Here is a 25024-nt window from a genome sequence, read left to right as displayed (position 1 = left end):
CAGGTGATGAGATTGAATATCTGGCATCGATAAAGATACTCAGGTGGCGGCAAAGTACCGACAGGACCCTCATTAATGTGATGTGATTCGCCATTAATGAAGATGAGATATGAGGCGAGCGCACAGATACCCCCAAAAAACTGCAATGATGTTGTTTGCAGGCTGATATAGGGCTAAGATGAGGCTGGCATGGGTCAAGAAATGGGGCCGAGATAGTGGAGTCAGATTGGGCTTGGACGGCCCAGCTAGAATAACGCCTGATCCATGACTGTTTTTTGGTTATTTCGTAGCCTGTTTGTTATGCGAGCTGAAAACATCTCTGGGAGCTCACTTGGCTAGGTCAATGAGCTAGAACATCGTTGGGAGCTCGCTTGGTTCTCACGATCTGAACTCGGGCCTCAACGAAGTGTGGCATTGTTTTGGCGAGCTTGACCTTGGACCTATTAGGTTTCAAGAGATTGGGCCGGCCTACTAGATCGAGTTCAACCCATAATAAGGGGTCTAAGAAATACCCGTAACACCTTTTACCCTTACTACCTTTTGAACATAAGTTTCATTGCCATATGATGAAAAACTTTTACATAAATATATTTTTTCTTTTTCAAAGAAAAAAACAAAAAAAGGTTATATATTACATTTATCATACAAGTCCATTGGAATAGCCAAAAAAAATTCAAGCACATTGCCATAATATGAAACACATGCTGAAAATACTTTTAACTTTTCTCAATATAATCACTAGACATAACAAATATAAAACACGCACTAAAAAAATAATATTTTTTATATAATTTGTTGTTTATATATTATAATATACATGATGTTTAAACTCTTTTAGAGTAATAAAGACGATCAATGATATGTGTTCAAGAGTTTAAAATATGGTTAGATCATGAGTTTGATTTTATTTCTATATAAAATTATACCATTACTTGTGTATATCAAATAGAGTATGTCATATATTTTGACTCGCTACAATTTATTCATACACCTAAGTCAAGTTTAGATGAATCATAAATTTTAAAAAATATAAGATAATTTGTGTTAAAAGTTATCTATATATTAGAGAGACTCCTCAAGTTTCCGATGCTAAAAAAGAAAAAAAGATGCATGATATCTAATTCAACGAATATTTGTTATTATATAACAGAGCAAACGATAGTAACATATTATATTTGGGGGTGTTAGATGAGATAAACCAATAGTTTAGGCGCGCAGGTGGAATTAGCGTATAAGTGCATACACAGAATGGTTACTCCGTTCACTCTTTCGAAGGCGTGACCTTAGAGCAAGGCCCCTCTTCCATGGCGATTCCTGGGAAAGCACTCACCAGCAGTTCAATGTTACTATGGCTGATGTTAGTGTCACTGTCTTCAATCTCACTTGCTTACAGACCCGGAGACATCGTGCCCATGAGCAGGATGGGCCAATACCATTCCGTTCGTAATCTACCCGCTTTTTCTCTATCTGCCTATATTTGATTTATCATATGTGTATTTATTTTGCCATCCGTTGCTTCCATCAGTCTAGAACTGTTTGGCATGATATGATCGGTCGCCACTGCCCAATCTTCGGTGTCAACCGGGAGGTACCCTTATTTTATCTGTCCGGGGATCATACTTTTTCTGTTTCTTGCCTTAAATCTGTATCGTTCTGCGCCTTGAATTATTGGTCTGAATTTAATTTAGGCTTTGTTCCAATGTTGTGTAGGTTTTGATTCCTCTACCTAAACCAACCGGTTACACTGGTGCCGATCCGTATAAAATGTGAGATCCCCTTTCTTGAGCTATTTATATTTTCGTTATTTCTTACAGAATATATATATATATATATCTTGGCGAATTAGAAGCTCTGGTAATGGGTAACTAGGATTTTATGCATTCATTGGTTCGGCCAAAAAAAAAACAAAATTATTCACCAACGGCAGGTATTGAGCGTAAATTCCCTGCCTGAGATCAGTGGAAAAATTAAAGAACTTTGGAAATATGACGAGCAACATGTTCAGAGTTCAAGAACCCAGAAATGCACATAGGGGCATGCATAGGTGATTCTGTTTAGGTGAACCTACACAGTAACTTCTTGCCCAATTTTTCCCTAGGGAAGTGTTGCATAAGTTATAATTCGCCATTCTATTGAGTGAATTGCAGTTCAGGCAGCAACAGGAGTTACACATATACGGGCTGCATTCTGCACAATTACAGTTTCTCAAGCACGTGCATTAATACATATGATTATGCTAGTTATTGTGTTTATTGAGGAACAGTACTGGTAAAGAATGTTTGTTCGTCAAGTAACAATGGTTACTGTCAGACATCATCCATAATGCGCAAAAAAGTACAGGATGTATATGTTGGTATTTATCTTACATAAACCATTTGCTTTGGGTTTTTACTTTGTCAGATGGAAATATGGATCACTAAAGGCATATTTTACAATTATTTGTGGAAGCTTCTTGATCTAGAGTTCATTTTTTCCTTGTTCTTTCTCCATGTACCATGTTCTGCTTCTTATAGCATACATTAACAGTAAAATTAAAACTTATAAAATCTTCTACTCTACTGTTGTTAGCCTCTGACTTATGACACTGATAAGGGATCTTATTGGATTTGGTTGGTTTCTTTTTGCACAATATCTTGAGGGCATTAATTTAAGTTTACAGAGATGCAATGGAAGTGCTTTAGTTCTGTTACTTGTGTATTTGATTTTATATGAACCTTCAAGTTTATTTTATTTGCTTCATGTGACGCTTATGTGGAGTAAGATTCTTTTTTTTTTTTTTTGCTTTTATAGAGTACAATACTTTTAATACTTTCATTTGTGTTATTAAGCTGCATGACTATCAAAGATGTGTGTAAATATTGTTGTGCAGATCATTTCAAGTTGGAAGAGAGAAGTTTTTTGTTCCATGGCTTTTTGTGATAAACCGGAAGAGTCCTGAAGTTCCTATGATTGATGTTCATTTGGTAAGGGGTAACAATGAAGCAAGAAACTTCTTCCAACTTTTTGAAGTTTTGAGCATTCAAAATCTGCAATTAACTCTTAAGTTTTTACTTATTGTATTCCAATACACAACTTAATATATCACTACTAGAATTTAATCCTCATATGAAATATTTTTATCTGTATGCCATACAGAGGTACTCTGGGAGTGATTTACTTGGTGTCACTGGCAAAGTTGTTGACATGCCACATCGTTGTATGTAGTCATTTCTTCTATTTAATTTCCTACTTTGAGCTAATCAAAGATTCACTGCTACCTGTTACTTTCAACACAGAATTCAGATAGTCTCTTACCTGTTAAGACTTTTGAATTGTACTCTGTTTTGGTCTTGTTTGGTTTGTTATCTTACATGCCTCGGCTCCACTTAGAGGAAGGATATCTTGTTCTTCTTTTACATAAATGGTCATATCGTGCCAATAACTTTCCATTTTGTGGCTTCTCCCTTCTAGAAACATAGGGACTGGATGAGTCATCTATTTTTGTAAACAAAAATTTCTATTAGGTTATGTTCGGATGGAAGGATTTCAAATGATGTCATTTGAAATCTAGAATTTGAAATGCTTACATATACATATGCATATATATGTATACATATATATATGTATATATAACATATATATGCATATGTGTATATATGCAATATGTACATATATATGTAGGGTAATGCTAACTAACCATATGGTTAAGCTTCAAAAAATGCACCTTGTTTTTAGACAAGGTGCATTGTTTTCAATTCCAAAACAATTTTGTTGGTGGACGATAAATGCATAGTGTACACACACATATATAATACGTATATATATATCTCTACGTACATATTGATATTTATACACAAACACACACACACACACATATATACATACATATATACACACAATATATATGCATGGTTATGATAAGAGGAGCTTTGAGATTATTACACTTGAGAGAATCTATTAGCCTCCTCCTACTTCAGGGTTTCCCTTTCTATGTCAACATGGATTGACACCATTATTCCTAATATCCAAATTGGTTGGCCTAGAGGAGCTTCTCTCTGGTATTTGTCTATGAAATAATGGACTTAATGATGTATATATAAATATGTCATCTTGGTACACAAATTTGTTGATTCACAAAGGAAACACGGAAGGTAGAGGGAAATTAATGTTTAAATTTTTAATGTGTTAAAACAAAGGAAAACAGAATCATAATAGAAGAAACTAGTGTATTAAAAATGTAGAACACTGTCAACATCAGTTGTTATGCAAACAAGAAGACCAAATTTTTCTGTATTTTCATAACTTGGACAATGGTATCTGGGCCACAAGGCCTGCAACTAAAAACAAATAATAAGTAGGTCACATTTATTCCCAAAATATGGGTTAAGTAGGATCCTATACAAATCTCAGTGGATCCTACCAAAAACTAATCCTGGTTCATCTGGATTTATTCCATGGATCATAGGATCACATGATCTGGATTGGGATTCTGATAACTAAAACAAAATTACAGTCTTGGCTGAAAGTGAAAAGGTCTTTAACTGAGGAAGCCATTATCATTCTCATTTCACTTTTTTGCCACTGACATTCTTAACATCAAATATGTGAATATGCTACCAAGTAACATTGCGGGAAGGCATTTAAGTACTGTATTTGTTCTGGGCTTCCACTAGATCCTAGTCGTACAATGCCCTAGAGAGACCATTGGAGGCTTTAAGATGCCAAAGATGATTTGTTTTTATTCTTAACTTCGTACATGCGTATTTAGCTTAATCTATTATTCATAGTTATCCCCAAGAGTAGAATTGATTTTTTGTTCATTCATTGGACTAAAGAAGATGGTAGATGCCTTTAGTAACAATATTAAGTTTATCATTTGTCTTGTGCAGATGTTGAAATGCATTCAGACATTCGTAAACAATTTTGGGATCCACAACATTGGCCAAAACATGTGCTTGTTAGATACACATGGTTAGTGTAATTGGTTTTTAGACTTGGCATCTACTGCGAACTTCCAAATTATTGTTTAATGGCTTTGTTAATTGTACATGTTTATTTTGAGATTAACCATAAAAACTTTGTTTGGAGAAACTTATTGATATGTTTGTTTAAACAAAACAAAAATAAACAAGCTTAGAGGTTTTTAGGAATAAACGCTTAAGTAACAAGGGGTGAATGGAACAAAACGTTTCACACTTCTACCTATGTTACATGTTGCCTTTTAAACATAGAAAACTATCTCTAAAATCTAGCAATTTCAATTACAGATACAACATTTGATAAGAAAAGAATTTTTCTCCTAAGTTTTCTCCTAATTCTTAGGAACAACTGTAGCTTTATCTTCTCCTAATTCTTAGGAACAACTATAGCTTTATCTTCTTTTATTCAATCTAATCTTCTTCTTCTTATTTTGGATTTATCTTATTTCCACTGTGATTTCTTCCTCAACACTCCCCCTCAAGCTGGTGATTAAATGTCTTTCATTCCCAGCTTGCCTCTAATTAGCTCAAAACCTTGTTTGTTCATTGTCTTGGTGAGGATATCAGTTTCTTGTAGACCTGTAGGAATATACACCAAATTGATACCACCATCTTCAATCTTTTGCTTGATGAAATGTCTATCAATTCTCACATGCTTCATTCGGTCATGTTGGACCGGATTGTTTACTATACTGATGGCAGACTTGCTGTCACAATATAGCCTTGTAGATTTAGTGTTTGGTACCTTAAAGTCTTTCATAAACTTCCCTAGCCATATTACTTCACATATGCCTTGAGCTATAGCTCGGTATTCTATCTCAGCACTACTTCTTGCTATTACACTATGTTTCTTGCTCCTCCATGTTGTCAAGTCTCAGAGGTAAGACTTGAGAGAACAAAATTTAGAAGGAGAGAGAGATAGATAGAGATAGAAATTGGGAGGGAAGAGAGAAAGAGTTTAACAGGGAAAGATCTTCTCATTCAACATAGAAGTCCCATCCTCAAGTAATCAGCCTTTTATAGGCCCTTTCGCGGTTCATATTGTAACCGTGGGAAGAAGCTTCTAGCTCCCGCTACAAGTGGTCCATGTGGGTTGCGGTTATTATAACAGAAATTGCAAAAAATTACAAAACTACCACTGGGTCATAACATTCCCCACCCCTAGAAAACATTCTTGTCCTCAAGAATTTGTAGAAGTCCGGTAGCTCACAGGAATTGGGTTAGCAGTTCTGGTAAGTACTCCCAAGTGGTGTGATGAGGATCCATGTGAGACCACCTGATCAGCACTTGAGTTAAGGGCAACGACCCCTGGTAGATGACCCTCTTGTCCAGAATAGCCTGGGGCTCCATGAGCACTTCCTCTTCCTCATCCATCGTAGGGAGCTCTGGACTAGCTACCGCCTAGAGACTTATGACTTTCTTAAGTAGAGACACATGAAATACAGGGTGCATGTGGACTTGTGGCGGTAGTTTGAGCTTGTAGGCAACCCGTCCCACTTTAGTCTCGACAGTATATGGCCCAAAGTATTTTGGACTTAACTTGGATGCTAGGGTACCAGTGAATGGTTGCTGCATAGATCTCTTCACTCTCAAATAGACCTGGTCCCCTACTTCAAAAGTTCTATCACTCCTCTTCTTATTGGCATTTTGCTACATTCTGTTCTGGGCTATGGCCAATTCTCTCTTCAATTCCTTCAAAACTCTCTGCTGTTGTTGTAAGTATTGCTCTACTGAAGCCAGGGTGGCTGTAGAACTCAATAAGGCTGGTAAGAGGGGTGGTTTATGGCCAAACACAGCTTCAAAAGGACTCCTGTTGATGGCACTGTGGTGGCTGGAATTGTACCACCACTGAGCTAATGACAACCATTTATTCCAACTCTTTGGTCTGTTGAAACACATGCATCTTAGGTAAGCTTCCAAACACTAGTTAACTCTCTCGGTTTGGCCATCTGTTTGGGGGTGATAGGCTGTGGACTGTGCAGCCCTACCCCCATACTTTTGAGCAATTCTTGCCAAAACATGCTTGTGAAGATCTTGTCTCTATCCAAGACAATGGACTTCGGAACCCCGTGTAATTTAACTACCGAATCCATGAATTTTCTTGCTACTTCTTGTGCTGAAAAGGGGTGGGTTAGACTGATGAAATAGGAGAACTTAGTTAGCCTATCTACCACCACTAACACTACATCCTTACCCTCTGATTTGGGTAGCCCTTCTATGAAGTCCATAGAGATCCCTTCCCATGCTTGATCGGGCACTGCCAAGGGTTGCAGCAAACCTGGGTAAGCCACATTCTCATGCTTGCACCTTTGGCAAACTTTACAAGACAACACAAAACTTACCACAACCTTCTTTTAACCCGGCCAGTAGAACATTTGTCTCACCTTCTGATAAGTGGCTTGTATTCCCGAGTGACCTCCTATGGGTGAAGCATGTAAAGAGGTTAGGATCTGCCTTTTGAGTGATTCATCCTCACCCACTACTACTCTTCCATTGAACCTTAGCAGACCATTGGAAAGAGTATACCCTGGTTTACTCGTGGGTTGTACTGCCAGCTGAGTTATTAGGTCTTGCACCCAAGGTGTTTGGTCATAGCTTCATGTGACCTCCCTAACCCACTCAGGTACCACACCCGTTGTTGATCTGCACTCTCATTTCTCTTCCCTTCTCGAGAAGGCATCAACTACCATGTTTTCCTTACCCTTGTGATACATAATGGTATAATCCATTCCCATTAACTTGGACACTCCCTTCTCTGCAACTGGGTGTGTAGCCTTTGTTGGTCCAGGAATTGCAAACTCTCATGGTCCGTTTTGATAATGAAGGGTCTTGCTTCCAAGTAATGCCTCCATTTATCAATAGCTCCTAACACGGCCAATAGTTCTTTGTCATACACACTTAGGCCTAGGGGCCAAAGCTTGCCTGATGTATGATAAGAGCCTTCCTTCTTGCATTAATACCGCACTTATCCCATTGTCACATGCATCTATTTCAACCACAAATTTCTTAGAAAAACTTGGGAGAGCTAGCACCAGTGCCTTTGTCATGGCCTTCTTGAGTGTTAGGAAAGCTGTTTTTGCTCTTGGATTCCATTGGAAACTGTCATTCTTGAGAAGTTCAGTTAGGGGCTTGCTGATGGGGCCATAACCTTGTATAAACTTCTGGTAGTAACATGTTAACCCTAAGAAACCCCTTAGTTCTTTTACTGTTTGCGGCCTGGGCCACTCTACCATGGCTGTGATCTTATTTGGATCAGTCTTCACTCCTTCTCCCGATATAATATGGCCTAGATATTCCACTTCTTTTTTAGCAAAAGTACACTTTGATAGCTTAACATACAACTTGTTAGAAGTCAAGACCTCAAAGGTGGTACAAAGGTAGTCTAGGTGTTGTTCATAGTTCGGGCTGTATATGAGGATGTCATCAAAGAAAACTAGGATGAATTTCCTCAAGTAAGGTTGGAAAACTTGGTTCATTAGGGCTTGGAAGGTGGCTGGGGCATTGGTGAGCCCAAAGGGCATCACCACAAATTCATACAACCCTTGCTGAGTAGTAAATGTAGTTTTGGGTATGTCATTAAGGGTCATCCGAATTTGGTGGTAGCCGGATCTCAGGTCCAATTTAGAAAAAATGCATGCTTCATTCAATTCATCTAGCAGGTCATCAATTAGGGGTATAGGGTACTTATTTTTGATAGTGGTGGTATTGAGTTGACGATAGTCAACACAAAACCTCCATAACCCATCTTTTTTTTTTTTTAACAAGTAACACGGGAGAGGCAAATGGTCTTTGAGAGGGTTTGATGATAGAGGTAGAGAGCATATTAGAGATTTGCTCTCTATCTCGGCTTTTTGGATGGGTGAATATCTATAGGCATGTATGTTTACGGGCAGTGAGTTTGGTTTAAGGTGTATAGAGTGGTCAAGGGCTCTTTTGGGAGGCTGTGATTTGGGTTCAGAAAAAAGGTCTTGAAATTCTTGCAAGAGTAAGTGTAAGCTATCAAGAAGGAGTACCTTAGTTGGGTATTGTAGGGTGGCCAAGCTGCTCTCCCTCCTCTGTACATTCGCCTCATCTCTTCCTTCTTACTTGTCCCACTCTCGCACATGAATAGAGTATAATTCGGCAATCTATCCTTTCTTCTTCTGTATCAGCCTTTGCAATTTGTCCCCTTCTATCATTTTACACTCTCCTTGTTCTGTGATGCCCTTCAGTGTTAATTTGGTACTCCCCATATCCACTGTGACTTCCAGTTTGTTGAAGTCAAATGTGAGAGGACTTACAGTTCGCATCCAATCAACGCCCAACACTATATCGCACCCTCCCAGTTCAAGTATTCTCAGATCGCTTTGGAACAGTTGTCCCTGCATAAACCATTTGAACCCTTCACACTTGTTGTGGCTGTACATTTTGCTACCATTAGCCACTGTCACTAATAAGGGGGTGGCGGCGGCCATCATCTTACATCCCAACTCTAATGTCGCAGCTTCATTTAGGAAGCTATGTGTACTGCCACTATCAATTAGTACTAGCAGTTCTCTTCCTCCCCTTTTCCCTGGTACCTTGATGATCTTTCCTATTGTGCCGCCTCTGAGAGCATGAAATGAGATTTCCACCCCTTCTTGTTCTATTTCCTTACTATTATGGGTTGCTGTTGCATCTTGTCCCGTACCCCTTTCCACTATCTCCTCCTCTTCTTCACCTTCATCTTTTTCTTCCCCTTTCATGTTCAACAATTGTCTCCTGCAGATATGTCCCAGCCCAAAATTTTCTCCACACTTGTAACATAGCCCCATGAGTCTCCTCTGCTCCATAGTAGTAGATCGTAGAGGATTGGGATTGGCCCTAGGACCTCCTACTATCCCTCCAGTCACTTAAGGCTCTGGAATTTCCTCTTGAGGTATGATTATTGGGTGGTAAGGGCCTAATCAGTGTTCGGTTCTTCTTGTAGATGGCTTCCAATGTTAACTCCTGAAGTCTCACCTTCTCCGCAGCTGTCTAACTGTGGTGGGCATCATCATTTTAACCATTGATCTTAATTCATCTTTGAGGTCGCTAATAAAGCTAGACACAAAGTACTGGTCCGTTAATATAGGATGCACATTCCACATTAGTGCCCCCAATTCTTCAAACCTCTCTTGATACTCAGTCACTGATCTCTCTTGTTCAAGCTTATTGAACTCTTCTACTATATCTGCCATGTTTCTTTCTCCAAATCTTACACATAATTCTTCAACAAAATCTATCCACCTCACATTCATTCCCCTCGATCTAAACCAGCCTTGAAACCAGGCATCATTTAGATAGGCGGTAGCTAGATTGATCCTCTGATTCTCCACTACCCCATAAAATTGAAAGAATCTCTCACATCTACAGATCCACCACCTTGGTTTGGATCCTTCAAAGAGAGGGATCTCCAATCTTAGCATTGGGCCTTGATTGGATCTAGGGGAATTAGTTTCTCTTACCTGATCTCCCGTCTCCTCGTAGGATGAGTTTTCTGCTTCATTGACTCCTTGTGGCCTCGGGAAGATGCCTGCTCCTGCCATTCCTTGATTGGAACCCATTATGGGAGGGAATTTTGGTGGCAATCGGAATCGAGGCAATGACGACAGCATGTTGAACATGCTGCTAATTCTCTGTCCAAATTGGTCCATGTTTTCCCAGTTCCTAGATATTCTCGTTGTACTCCTTCTCGGGAAGCTGCTATATCTTCGCGCAACTCTTCTCGGATTGCCCTTATTTCTTCTCTACTCTGGGCCACGGCCTCTTGTGCCTGATTCATTCCGAATTCCATCGCTTCCATCCTATTCTCCAGCTGCTTCATCCTAGTGCCTTCCACTATTCAAAATTCCTTTTGGCCCAATACAATTAACCGATCACACACCTTCCTACACCGGAATCTCGGCCAAGGACGACTGGCTCTGATACCAAAATGTCAAGTCTCGGAGGTAAGACTTGAGAGAACATAATTTAGAAGGATCGAGAGAGAGATAGAGACATAAATTGGGAGGGAAAATGACGCAGCGTGTAGCGCGAGTGTGAAGAAAACACACCAAAATAAACACTTGAAAGAGCAAACTTCAATGGTGTAGCGCGAGTGTGAAGAAAACACACCAAAATAAACACTTGAAAGAGCAAACTTCAATGGCCGAAACTTGGCTTTCAAGAAGACGCAAAAACAAGACTGTTTTGCTAAGAAAACCTAAATAGGTTGCTGAAATTTGATTAAGAAAAACTTGATTACAAACTCTAGATCCTAGGCATATTTATAGTATTTGGCTAATCCAAATCCATCTAATATTTGGAAAACAAAATCCAACTAGAATCCTAATAGAAATAAATCTTAATCCAACATGAAGTAGAATCCTAAATCAAGTAGAAATATGAAATTGAATCCTAAATCAAGTAGAATTCTAAAAACTTAAGAAGTATTAAAATATTATTCCGGCGTGGTCGAGAGTCAGCTTTGGGCCGGGTCTTGATTGGTGACCGCATCATTCACCTCCACTTGAGAAGAATTCGTCCTCGAATTATGATCTGGGTATGACAACTCAACGTCCGGCAAATACAAAGAAAGATCAGCAACATTGAATGTTTTGGAAATACCCATATGATTTGGCAAATCCACAACATAAGCATTATCATTGATCTTCTTTGTAATCTTGTAAGGACCATACGTCTTTGGCTTGAGCTTGTTCTGTTGTCCTGTAGGAATCCGTTCCTTTTTCAAAAATATCATGACTTCATCTCCAACCGCAAATACCTTGTGCTTCCTATGCTTGTCAGCTGCTGCCTTGTACTTCTTATTCGCCTCGTGCAACTTTTGCCTGACATCTTCCTGAACTGCTTGAACGTGTTCGGCTAAGTCACTGGCTGCAACACTGAAACCTGGTACCTTTGGCAATTTTACCAAATCCAATGCATGATTAGGAACTTTCATGTATACGATAGAGAATGGTGATCTTCCTGTTGAGCTATGTACGGCGTTGTTGTAGGCAAATTCTGCTTGAGCTATGACTAGGTCCCATTGTCTTGGCTTGTCTTTGCAAACACTGCGAATCAGATTTCCTAAGGTACGATTCACCACCTCTGTTTGTCCATCAGTCTGGGGATGTGCTGTGCTACTGAAATTCAAAGATGAATCGAACATTCTCCACAAGGTAATCCAGAAGTGACTCAAAAACCTTGTATCACGATCCGAAGTAATAGTTTTAGGGACTCCATGTAGTCTAACAATCTCCTTGAAAAACAGTTTGGCTGTAGCTACTGCATCTGCCGTCTTCTTGCATGGGAGAAAGTGCGCCATCTTGGAAAACCTGTCAACCACTACAAAAACAGAATCCATACCTCGTTGGGTTTGCGGTAGACCCAACACGAAGTCCATAGACAAATCTTCCCAAATAGCATTGGGAACAGGCAATGGCATGTAAAGACCGGCGTTAGAAGAGTGCCCCTTAGTTGTTTGACATATATAACACCTCGCCACAATAATAGAAACATCTCTCCTTGCTCTTGGCCAATAATACCTTCCCATAATAGCTTCAATAGTCTTGTCTCTGCCAAGATGCCCTGCTAAGCCACCACCATGCAAATCCCGAATAATTTTCTCACGAAGAGATGTGCAAGGGATGCACAACTGATTTCCCTTCATGAGAAACCCATCATGCACATAAAAATCTCCTGATGGTTGCTGAGACATGCATTGTTCCCACACATGTTTGAAATCCTCGTCTGTGTCGCATATAATTCTTTCAAGCACTCAAACCCAACAATCTCAACACTAAGGGTTTTGATCAAATCCACACGCCTACTCAAAGCGTCTGCCACTCGATTATGTTGTCCCGACTTATGTACAATTTTATATGGAAATTTATCAATAAAAGCAGACCATCTAGCATGCATATCACTCCTCAATTGCCTTTGGCTACTCAAGTACTTAAGAGCTTGGTGATCTGTGTAAAGAACAAATTCTTTGGCAATCAAGTAATGTTCCCATATCTTAAGAGCCCTCACTACTGCATAAAACTCCTTATCATAAGTAGACCACTTTCTTCTGGCTTCACACAACTTCTCACTGAAAAATGCAATTGGTCTCTTCTCTTGGGACAACACAGCACCTATACCCACTCCACTCGCATCACACTCAACCTCAAACAATTTGTCAAAGCTTGGCAAAGCTAAGATAGGAGCGGTACATAATTTATCTTTTATCAAGGTGAAACTTTGCTCTTGTTCTTCACCCCAATGGAACTTTCCTTTCTTTAAACACTCAGTAATTGGAGCCACAATACTACTAAAGTGTTTGATAAACCGCCTATAGAAAGTTGCTAACCCATGGAAACTTCGCACATCACTGACATTTTTAGGAGTTGGCCACTCTCTAATAGCTCGCACTTTTTCCTCATCTACCTTTACACCCTCTTTACTTATAACAAAGCCCAAGAACAACAAGCTCTCACTCATAAAAGTACACTTCTTCAAATTAGCTTAAAGTTTGTTTTCCCTCAACACACTCAACACCTCTCGAATATGCCCCTCATGCTCATTAATAGACTTACTGTATATCAGAATATCATCAAAATACACCACAACGAATTTACCAATGAAAGGGCGTAATACTTGGTTCATTAGTCTCATGAAAGTGCTTGGTGCATTGGTTAGTCCAAAGGGCATGACTAACCACTCAAACAACCCATCTCTTGTCTTGAAAGCTGTCTTCCACTCATCTCCAGGTCGAATTCTAATTTGATGATAACCACTTCTAAGGTCAATTTTGGAAAAAATCACAGCCCCATCAAGTTGATCAAGCATGTCGTCGAGCCTAGGAATTGGAAATTTGTACCCAATAGTAATTTTGTTGATGGCTCTACTGTCAACACACATCCTCCAACTCCCATCTTTCTTTGGTGTCAATAATGCTGGCACTGCACATGGACTCATGCTAGTCTGAATGTGCCCTTTTCTCAACAATTCCTCTACCTGCTCACGCAAAATCTCATTCTCCCTAGGACTCATCCTGTAGTGTGGTAGGTTAGGCAAGCTAGCACCAGGAACCAAGTCAATGTGGTGTTGAATATCTCTCATAGGAGGTAGCTCATTAGGCAACTCCTCAGGAACCACATCATGAAATTCCTCCAACAATCCCTGCACCTCCACTGGAATTTGATTTACCTTCAGTAGCTCACTCACACTCTCTCCCTTGATAACCAATAAGTGAACCTCTCGAGTATCCTTACACTCCCTCACAAACTCTGTGTGTTTATGTGTAATGGTAAGAAAATTTCGCCCCTCCACTTTAGAAGCTTTGGTTTGATTCTTTTCCACTATGGGTAACAAAGTATAACGCACACCTTCTTTCTCAAGCTGATATGTGTTCTTCCTACCCGAGTGCTTAGCATCCAAATCAAATTGCCAAGGCCTCCCAAATAAAATATGGCAAGCATCCATATCAACAATATCACAATAGACTTCGTCGGAGTTCTTACCGATAGAGAAAGGCACCCTGCAACGTTCATTCACATGTATGCCACCAACTTCTTTGATCCATCCAATCACGTAAGGGCTTGGATGTTTTTCAGGAGTTAACTGCATCTTTGCCACCACGTCTCTTCCTATGATGTTCTCCTGACTTCCACTATCAATAATCAACTCAAAGATTTTTCCTTCACCGTACACCTCGTGCGAAAAAGCTTATGCCGTTGAGTAGTATCTTCATTCTTTTGAGATAGCATTAACTTCCTCACTACACAGGTATATTGCCCATGTCCATAATCTTCTTCATCATCCTCCCCATCAGGCCCGCAATATACTTCCTCTTCAGCAACATCTTCCTCTTCCTTTTCAACAATGTTAACTGTTTTCCTCCTTGGACAATCACTAGATCGATGCCCAACCTCATTGCACTTGAAACATTTTAAAAGAATAGGCTTTGCATAAGGATTAGGGGATTTTGGAAGATTAGAAGTAGTACCTCGAATGTTTCCCCCCGTTGTAGCCTTATTAGGGTTGACTGTATGGGGTGGATTGGAGGGTTGCGCTCTTTGAACCGACTTGCCTTTATCAAAAGCTGGTTGTTTATTTTCATTCCCATTATACCGACGATAGGTGTCATTACGAGATCTCTCACTCAACATTAACTCAGCCTTTAAAGCTAAGTTCCTTGCTTCTTGCACACTTAAAACCATCTGAACTCCAATTTTATCACGAATAGCAGGCTTCAATCCATTCAAGTAACGAGCTGCTTGTTGATTGTCACTTTCTGACAATTGGTTTCTCTCCGCTAATCGTAAAAACTCAGAGGTATATTCATTCACACTCTTCATTCCCTGTGCACATCTTTGATAAGCTTCAAACATATATTGTTCATAGTCAGGGGGCAAAAACCTACCTCTTAACAATTGCTTCATTCGTCTCCATGTCTGAACTGGCTGTCGGCCTTCCCTCAATCTCGTTTCTCTTAATCGCTCCCACCAAACAGATGCACCGCCCTTCAACCTGTAAGCCACTAACTTTACTTGTCGTTCATCTGGGATCTCCATGTATTCGAAAAAACGGTCAACCTCAGTGATCCAATCCAGGAACCCCTCAATATCAAGATCTCCACTAAAGGTGGGAATATCAACTTTTAGTTTATACTCATCGTTGCTCCAGTGGTTGTGCTGATGCGCATTCCTCCTAACCCCTCTACCACCAGGGTTAGCTATTGCTCGACCAAAATCATCCTCTTCATCGCTATCTTCAATCACTGGTCTTCTAGGATTAACAAGGACATGATTAATAGGTGGTCTTCCCGCTCCGGCTTGATTCACCCCATTATTCAGGTTCCTGTCATCATCAACTCGTAGTAAGGTGCCCAATTGGTTGCTATGTTGCTCCAATCGCTGTTGGATAGTACGAGTTACTTCCCGCTGTTCTTCAATTGCTCTCCAAACTGCGGACAACCCCTGATCACCGTCACGAGGCTGGTTGCTACCGTTACCTTCAAGATTGGCCATCTGATTGGTTGATTAACCGCTCTGATACCACCTGACGCAGCGTGTAGCGCGAGTGTGAAGAAAACACACCAAAATAAACACTTGAAAGAGCAAACTTCAATGGCCGAAGCTTGGCTTTCAAGAAGACGCAAAAACAAGACTGTTTTGCTAAGAAAACCTAAATAGGTTGCTGAAATTTGATTAAGAAAAACTTGATTACAAACTCTAGATCCTAAGCATATTTATAGTATTTGGCTAATCCAAATCCATCTAATATTTGGAAAACAAAATCCAACTAGAATCCTAATAGAAATAAATCTTAATCCAACATGAAGTAGAATCCTAAATCAAGTAGAAATATGAAATTGAATCCTAAATCAAGTAGAATTCTAAAAACTTAAGAAGTATTAAAATATTGTTCCGGCGTGGTCGAGAGTCAGCTTTGGGCCGGGTCTTGATTGGTGACCGCATCAGAAAATGAGAGAATTGAGAAGGAAGAGAGAAAGAGTTTAAGAGGGAAAGATCTTCTCATTCAACATAGAAGTCCCATCCTCAAGTAATCGGCCTTTTATAGGCCTTTTCGTGGTTCATATTGTAACCACGGGAAGAAGCTTCTAGCTCCCGCTACAAGTGGCCCATGTGGGCTACGATTATTATAATAGAAATTGCAAAAATTTACAAAACTACCACTGGATCATAACACATGTCACAAGGTTTCCCAATAATTTAGTACAATACTGGAGGTTGATTTATTGTCTTCTAAGGAAGCTGCCAAATCAGCATCCACAAATCCTTGAATTCTTTGGTCTTCATTCTTCCTAAATAAAACACCCTTACCAGAGGTCCCTTTAAGGTATTTTAGGATATGGTAAGCAGCATTAAGATGTTTGCTAGTGGGTGAATGCATATATTGACTCACTACACTCATTGCACATGTAATATCAAGTCATGTAAAAGATAAATAAATAAGCCTTCTCACTAGCCTTTGGTATCTACCTTTATCCACTGCTTTTTCTGTCCCATCTTCCTTAACTTTCTAGTTGGGTTCCAAGGGTGTGTTGTTTGGCTTACAATCAAGTTTACTCGTCCCTTTAGTAGATCCAACATGTACTTTCTTTGAGAAATGAAAATTCCCTCCGTACTCCTTGCTACTTCCATTCCTAAAAAATACCTTAGTTGTCCAAGGCCTTTAACTTCAAATGCTTGCTGCAACTGATCCTTTAGTGCATTTATTTCCTGCTGATTGTCACCTGTAATGATAATATCGTCCACATAAACTATTAAAATAGTCTTTAGACCATTAGCAACATGTTTAGTGAACAAAATGTGATCAGAATGCTGCTATTAATATCCTAGTTGGTTTAAGGTTGTACTAAACCTTTTAAACCATGCCTTATGGGATTGTTTCAGCCCATACTGTTATTCAAGTTTTGCATTGAGTGGAAGATCTCGGGCATCTTAGTGAGAATACCCGACAGTGGCAAATTAGGAATAAAAGGGCTAATTACATGTATTTAAGTGAGGGGTAGTTAGGGTATTGTCTCCGATTATTTTCTTCTCTTGTAACTAACGCCTCTTATGTCTATAAATAAGAGGCGATAGGCAGTATGTTGGGTACTGAAAACTGATCGATCTCATTGAGGCTTGAGTACTGAATTGTTAGAGAAAAGTGTTAGAAATCTTTGTAATCTGCAGTGAGAGTTCTTGAGGGAATTAGTGAGTGTTGTGGGGTGTGCGAGAGTTATTACTTGTACTGTTCTTCATCAAGATTTATAGTGAATTGCTCTCTCTGAAGGTTGGATGTAGGATTGGTGAAAACCGGTTCGAACCAGGATAAACTCTCGATGTTCTTTGTGTGGTTTGATCTTTCTATCTCTGTTTTTTGTCAATTTTTTTATTTACTGTTTCTGTTGCATGTTTAATCGGTGAATTAGAGAGTGAACGGGTGAATTCTTTATTGGATTATTGGGTGATTTGGTGGACCATCAGTGCTCCCAATTGTAACACATACAATGACTTCTTTAATCTGCAAACCTTTCCATTTTCTTCAAAACTAGGAGGAATTCTCATATATATCTCTTATCCTAGGCTTCCATTGAGAAATGCATTTTTAACATCTAATTGATGCAATTTCCAATCTAAATTAGCTACAAGTGACAATAATACACGTATAGAATTGAGTTTTGCAATTGGTGTAAAAGTCTCTTCATAATCTATACCTTGTGTTTGAGTGAAACCTTGGGCCACTAACTAGGCCTTATACCTCTCAATGCTGCCATTGGATTTGTGTTTTATTGAGAACACCCATTTTCTTCGTACCACCTTTTTGCTTTTTAGGCAGACTTGCCACTTCTCATGTGCCATTCGTTTCCGGAGCTTCCATTTCCTCCATCATAGCCATTTCCAGCTTGGTATTTGTAATGCCACATTAATATTCCTAGGGATTTGCACTTCATCCACCCTAGCAATGAATGCCCTGAAATTTGGAGACAATCGTGAATATACCAAATGATTAGAAATAGGATACTTAGTGCATGATCTCACCCCCTTTCTTCAAGCAATTGGAATATTCAAATCATAGAATTCAGGCTCTGCATGCTCTGCATTTTCTGTTCTGTTTTCCTCCTCAATAGGCACTGCCTTAGGCATTGCCATTTCTGACCTTTCATCCTCTTTAGGTACCAGACCTTTTTTCGGAGTTAATAAATGGCTTTGCTTTGGTTCAAGAGTCTTTCTTCTAGAATACACTTGAAGTGGTGGCTGTGGCTTAGGATTTTGCTGGGCTTGAACTTGCTGATCTCCCCCTTGATTAGTTACATGAATAGGAGTAGAAGAGGTAATTGTCTCAGGAAAAATACTAACATCCCTGCTATTTCTACCTTGCTCTGCACTAGGAATCTCCTCCTGCAAAGATGTGGTAGAGTAGTAATAGTGATTCTCAATAAAGGAGACATCACAAGACACAAAAAATTTCTTAGTGTTAGGGAAATAACACTTGTAGCCTTGTTGTGTGGAAGAGTAACCAACAAATACACACTTCAAAGACTTGGGATGTAATTTGGAGTGATAGTGATGAACAAATGCTATACATCCAAACACTTTTGGGGACAAGGAATTGAGCATGCGGGTAAGAAGAGGATAGGAAGCAATGAGAGTGCTCAATGGAGTTTTAAATTTGAGAACCCTAGTGAGAAGTCTATTGACGAGGTAGGCAGCAGTGAGAATGACTTCTCCCCAGTAGGATGTAGGAACGGAGTTGGTAAACATTAAGGTTCTGGTTGTTTTAAGCAAATGCCTATTCTTTCTCTCGGCTACTCCATTTTGTTGAGAATTATAAGGACGTGTACTCTGATGCATAGTACCATTCTCACTCAAATAGGCTTCAAATTTAGTGGAAAAATATTCCCTTCCATTATCCGATCGAAGGATATGGATTGAGGTCTGAAAAACATTAAGGATCATTTGATGGAATTGTTTGAATACTCTGTAGACTTCATATTTTTCTTTTAACAAAAATATCCAACACACCCTGGTATGATCATCTATAAAGGTGACATACCAGCGAGTGTTAGTAAGATTTGGTATTTTTGTTGGTCCCCATACATCACTATGTACTAGATAAAATGGTTTAGTTGGTTGATAAGAATGAATAGGATGTGAGGTTTTTCGTTTGTTTGGCAAGAATGCATTGCTCACAATTAAAAGACTCATCCCTTTTATTGACAAACAAACGAGGATACAAAAGTTTGAAGTATCTAAAACTTGGATGGCTTAATCGTTTGTATCATAATTGGATGCTAGAATCTGAGACAACAAAAGATAAAAATGAGTTATGTAACTTAAACAAGGTAGGAGTACCAACAGCCCCCTTCACATAATATAGACCTTCTTTCTCCTCAACATTGCCAATTATCTTCCCTGAAATTAAGTCTTGAAATATACAATAAGTTGGAGAGAATATTACTTTACAATTAAGGTCTTTGGTAATCTTGCTGATTGACAATAGATTACATCTAAATTTAGGCACAAATATGACAGATTTCAAACACAAACCAGTTAGGTATACCGAGCCTTCTCCCTTAGCATAAGAGATGGTATCATCTGCCATAATTACCTTTATAACTCTATCATACTGTTTGTAATCAAACAATTCATGTAAGGATCCGATCATATGGTCTGAGGCTCTGGTATTCACAATTCAGCAATTTAGAGAGATAACACTTAGGAAAATTACCTTGTTTAGCAAGAGAGGCTGTTGGGTTAGGTATTTCCTCAGAATCTGATGGTTTTGTAACCTTTGTTTGGTTCAAAACCTGTTGCAAAAATTCCAGTTGATCTGGAGTTAAAAGTAAAGTTTACAACTTTACCTTCTTCAGCATCTACAACATAGATTGTTTGCTGCTTCTTCTGACTTTTCCCTTTCCAATTTGCTGGCTTCCCATGTATTTTCCAGCATGTTTCTCTGGTATGGTAGGGCTTGTGGCAATGATCACAACATTGCTTTTCTTTCTAGATTCTCCAAGAGTTGGTGCTGTTTTTGGTTTAGAAACAGCAAGGGCTGAACTGCTCTAGTTATTAATCTCAAGTAATGCATGAAGCATGACTTTCTTTTGGCTTTCTTCCCTCTTAACTTCAGCAAAAGCCTCCCTGATAGAGGGAAAAGGTTTTGTTCACAGCCTTCCTCTGACTTCATCTAAGTCAGAATTCAACCCATGTAGGAAGTTAAATACCCTTTCCTTCTCTACCATTTTAGAATACTGCACTCCATCCTTTGTACACTCCCAACTAATGTCATAAAACAAATCCATCTCCTGCCATAATTCGGATAGCATGTTATAATAATCAGTTACCCACCTTGGCCAGTAGTCCTTATGGCTGATCGAATTTCAAAACACTATGCTGTATTTTCCATGTCTGAATAAAGACTTTGGACTGCTTCCCATACCTCTTTTGATGTCTTATAGAACAGATAGGTCTTCCCTATCTTTGGCTCCATGGAATTGATGAGCCAAGCCATTACTATGGAGTTTTCAGCATCCCATGCTTTGTAGGTTGCAGCTTCAGGATCTAGTTTTGGAATTCCGCCTGGTTAGATATCCTTCTTTCCCTTTGCCTTTCATAACCAATAAGACCGATTGGGACCACTCCTGAAAATTGGTCCCATTGAGCTTATGTTGGGTGATTTGAAGGGTGTGGTGATCTAGAGATATAGGGGCAGCAGTTGGAAGTAAAAATCAAGAGGTTGTAGGGCAAGCAGTTGAGGCTTCACTGGTTGGCAAGGAACTAGCCATCTTGAAGCAGTTTGTGTGGAAGAAAACAGGTATGCAGTCACTGGAGTGGTGGCTCTGATACCATGAACGAAACAAAAATAAACAAGCTTAGAGGTTTTTAGGAATAAACACTCTTAAGGAACAAGGGGTGAACGGAACAAAATGTTTCACACTTCTACCTATGTTACATGCTGCCTTTTAAATACAGAAAACTATCTCTAAAATCTAGGAATTTAAATTGCAAATACATCTGATAAGAAGAGAAATTTTCTCCTAAGTTTTCTCCTAATTCTTAGGAACAGCTGTAGCTTTATCTTCTTTTATTCAATCCGATCTTCTTCCTCTTATTTCGGATTTATCTTCTTCCCACTGTGATTTCTTCCTTAACATTGACTAAATTAAAATGGTAAGCAAATCCTATGTTAGTGTAAGAAATATTATTATTTGATTGCATGTGTGGGAGAAGTGGTGATCGGGAGTCAGGTTTAGGCCCCCAAGGAAGTAATGGTTGGCATTGAGGAGTCACTAGACTGGTGAACGCTATAGGTAAAGGAGGGAAGATAATTTAGGCAGTCTTAGAGAGAGTGGAGTGGAGAGTCCTCATAATGGGAGAGGAGCCTTTTTGAAAGAAGAAATTAGCCTTTCATAGAGCACCATGGTTTGGATGGCAAGCTTGTACTTGAACTCTTGTGGAAAATGGGTTCCATTATCACTGCCAAAGATGACAACTCCCAGAGGAGTCATTGGTGATCTCCAATGTCTCATTGGGTTGCCTACAATGATATCATGTGAAACCCTCCAACCTATTGCCTGGATTGGAGTCATTACCCACCCACCATTGCCTTGACCAAGTATTTTTCATTAACACACTCCCACTGCTCCCATTTTCTTCAATCATCTCCTTTTCAGAACTTGCATAGAAATTCAAGGCCTTCTTCTGCAGTCATTCTACTACCATATGCATTACACTGCACATGAAACATTCTAGGCTGACACATTGTAGCTCTGTCCTTTGGCCTTGAAATTGTTTCACCTGTAACTGTGATTGTCCCGCTTGACAACCTGGCGTTGGTCCCCCACTATTAGGTTTGTGAGTATTGATGTCTACAAGGCCTTGTGTTATTGCTTGGGCACTTGAAGGATCTTGCATCCTTGTTAGTTGTATCTCAATCTTTGCCTATGGCTTCCATCCCTTCAAGAACTAAAACAACTTGTTCTTTTCTAATATATCTTTAAAGTTAACTATCAGTGTTGTAAAATTGCTTAACATAGTCCCTGATAATGCTACCATGCCTTACATTGCAGAAAGCCTCTACCATTGTATTCCATGTTCTCAGGGAAGAATTGTAGCTTAATCTCCTCTTACGTTTGGATTCAGTGCTCTCTCTGCTCATCTCCTTGTACTTGGTATGAGGTGGCCTTGGATGTAGTTACCGTCAATAGCCCTGTTGTGCTGCCTTCACCCATTTTGCTGCGTTCCAAGGCTACCTTGCATGTCAACATTCTAGCATTTGTTGATATCCTCCAATTCTTGTCATAGACTGGTCCCCTCTTATCTTTTATGTCTAGACATGTAATGTTGCATTGGCACTAGCAGCTCCAGCTATTGTGCTGGTTTTCTGGTGCTCCAAATCATGCTCCATTTCCTTCAGTCACTAGGACCTGTCTATGCTGCTCCCTAATCTCTCAATTCATTGGGCTTGGGTCGCCATCTTGAATGGTAGGATTTCTTGTTGCAGCTATTGATGTATCTGAAATTGTTGGAGCAGAAGTTGGGATCCATATGGAAATGTCTGGCTGAAACTGTGTTGCATCTACTTTCTTTCTGAATTTATATTTCTGAATCTTTATATATATACAAGCAGCCTGCTGAGATATTAGTCTATGCAGAAGGAACTAACAAATGCAGCACCATACCCCTCTAACAGAGAATATTTTTACGGTGAAAGGGGAAAACACAGGGTGTCACTGCTGTTTTCATTTTTCTTTTAATTATTTAATGTGCACTACTGATGATTTTTATGGAATGTTCAAGCCCTGTTCTGTTTCAGAAAACATTTTCTATTTTTCAACTCCAATTTTATAACTGAAGATGTTTTAACATTTTATGTTTCGAAAAGCCATAGCATACATTTTCAGAAAATTTTAAAAACATAAAAAATGTTGTTTTCTAATTCACAGTATAAAGTTTGAAAATTAGAAAACTGAGTTTTCTATTTTATAAATTGGAGATTCAATTTTTCAATAGAAAATTGGAGTTGAAAACAAAAATGTTTTCTACAACTGAACAGGGCCTCAGCTTTCCTGTTCATTTGTTTTTCAGAAAGTAAAATGATAGGACAATCACTTGAGTTATATTCTGGTGTAGGAAAGAGCAGTCAGAGATAGATGTGGCTTCCGGATTTTATGTTCTCTTTGGATCAGGTAAAGCTCAAACGAAACTGTTTCCTCTAATACCGAGTTTGCATCACTTCTCATGATTAAAAAAAAATTAATAATACCAATCCAAATCATCATTGCCTAAGGGACTGCCCTCACTCTTTACTGGAAATAGGAGGAGGAAGTGGTTCCAGCTTGTGTCCTGTTTCTTGATCGTCAAAACCCTGCCATCTAATTGAATTGGTCAAGTCATAAGGCCTATTGTTGCTTCTGGCTTTAGAGCCCTTGCTGTGGTTATGTTGGCAGCCCATCCTTGTATCGTTTCATCTGTAGTTAGTATAGACCATCACATGGTCTGTGAGTTCACAACTTGATGCGAGCAAATGACAGAATCATGGTGTAATTATCTGGTTTTCTTTTGTTCATATAAACAGGGCTTCTGACAACATTTGTTCTCTCGATTTACATCTTGCAATCATCCCGGGATAAATTTGCAAGGTATTGCCCCCTTTCTTTTGGTTGTGGTTACTCAAGCTTCAAACTAGCCAGTTGTAGATGCTTTTCCTTTCCTACTCTTCTCCCTTCTGTACGACATTAGAAAGAGGTTTAGATGGCCGGTTCATTGAAATTACTCTTGTATTTATCTGCAGGTTTGTGAAGGAGACTGTTGCTGAAAGCAGTATGGCTGCTGGGGGAGTGGCCAAGGTTGAATGATTCACATTATAAGTTAACTGCCACCGCTACGTCTTTCTGTGCAATTCCTTAAAAGATTAAGAAGAAGAAGAGTTTGATGACATTATACAGCAGTTTTGTGCACATTCAGCTGCTAGGATTGGGATTGGGGTTCTTTCCATAGTTGTGTAGAAGTAGCTGACACTGACAGTGCCAATCATTTGCTGCAAAATCAGTGTGATATGTTGTAAAAGTGATGGCTTCAGAATGAGCTTGGGGATTGCAGTAGCTTGAGAGCCGTGTTGCCTTGTGGAAAGTGGCACATAAGGTCTTGTCAAACATGGTATAAGCTTCTGTTTTGGCGCTCATAATTCGTAGGTTGGACAATAATCAAAAGTTGAAAGGAATTAAGAAGGAAGGCTAGTAGTAGGTCCACAATGTTGTTGGAGAATGGTGCATGAGATAAAGAGCAGTATAATAATGTTAGATGCCTCGACATCATTTTGTGGTGTATCTCAGCCAATCTCGCCAATTGGGTTAAGTCAAAGATAGTATAAGATTTGGCACAAAAGAAAGAATAGAGTAGAAGATGGGCATATGCTGCATTCATACTTAATCAACGCCACCCTCATTAACAAGCCAAGCCTCACTTGCAATATATAGATGATCATCCAAGCATGAAGCATTCATTCCGTGGTGGACCCCCAAATATCATTTCTAACCTACCCACCCACCAAACACTAGTGAGATGGTCAAATGGTATAAGAATCAT

The 25024-nt window shown here is 39.3% G+C and overlaps 1 protein-coding gene across 1 annotated transcript; it reads left to right on the top strand.

Annotated features, from left to right (window-relative positions):
* The first annotated feature begins 1249 nt into the window (after positions 1–1249).
* LOC127790072 (uncharacterized) lies at positions 1250–24753 on the top strand. Its single transcript, XM_052319345.1, has 9 exons — positions 1250–1439; positions 1526–1588; positions 1711–1766; positions 2870–2963; positions 3136–3196; positions 4869–4950; positions 23570–23625; positions 24015–24078; positions 24231–24753. The coding sequence occupies exons 1-9, from the start codon at positions 1305–1307 to the stop codon at positions 24292–24294; spliced, it is 675 nt and encodes a 224-aa protein (XP_052175305.1). The 5' UTR covers positions 1250–1304; the 3' UTR covers positions 24295–24753.
* Positions 24754–25024: the final 271 nt, after the last annotated feature.

This window comes from Diospyros lotus, chromosome 14 (genome assembly GCF_014633365.1).
Source record: "Diospyros lotus cultivar Yz01 chromosome 14, ASM1463336v1, whole genome shotgun sequence".
Taxonomy (NCBI): Eukaryota; Viridiplantae; Streptophyta; class Magnoliopsida; order Ericales; family Ebenaceae; genus Diospyros; species Diospyros lotus.
The sequence above is the reverse complement of the archived record's forward strand: the minus strand, read 5'-3'. Positions and strand labels throughout refer to the sequence as shown.

What these genes read in the sequence shown, in the direction of transcription:
- LOC127790072 (XM_052319345.1), top strand. Translation starts at nt 1,305, where the DNA reads ATGGCGATTCCTGGGAAAGCACTCACCAGCAGTTCAATGTTACTATGG. An exon ending in GGTGCCGATCCGTATAAAAT is followed by an intron (nt 1,767 to 2,869) that starts GTGAGATCCCCT and finishes ATTGTTGTGCAG; the next exon opens with ATCATTTCAAGTTGGAAGAG. An exon ending in TCCCGGGATAAATTTGCAAG is followed by an intron (nt 24,079 to 24,230) that starts GTATTGCCCCCT and finishes ATTTATCTGCAG; the next exon opens with GTTTGTGAAGGAGACTGTTG.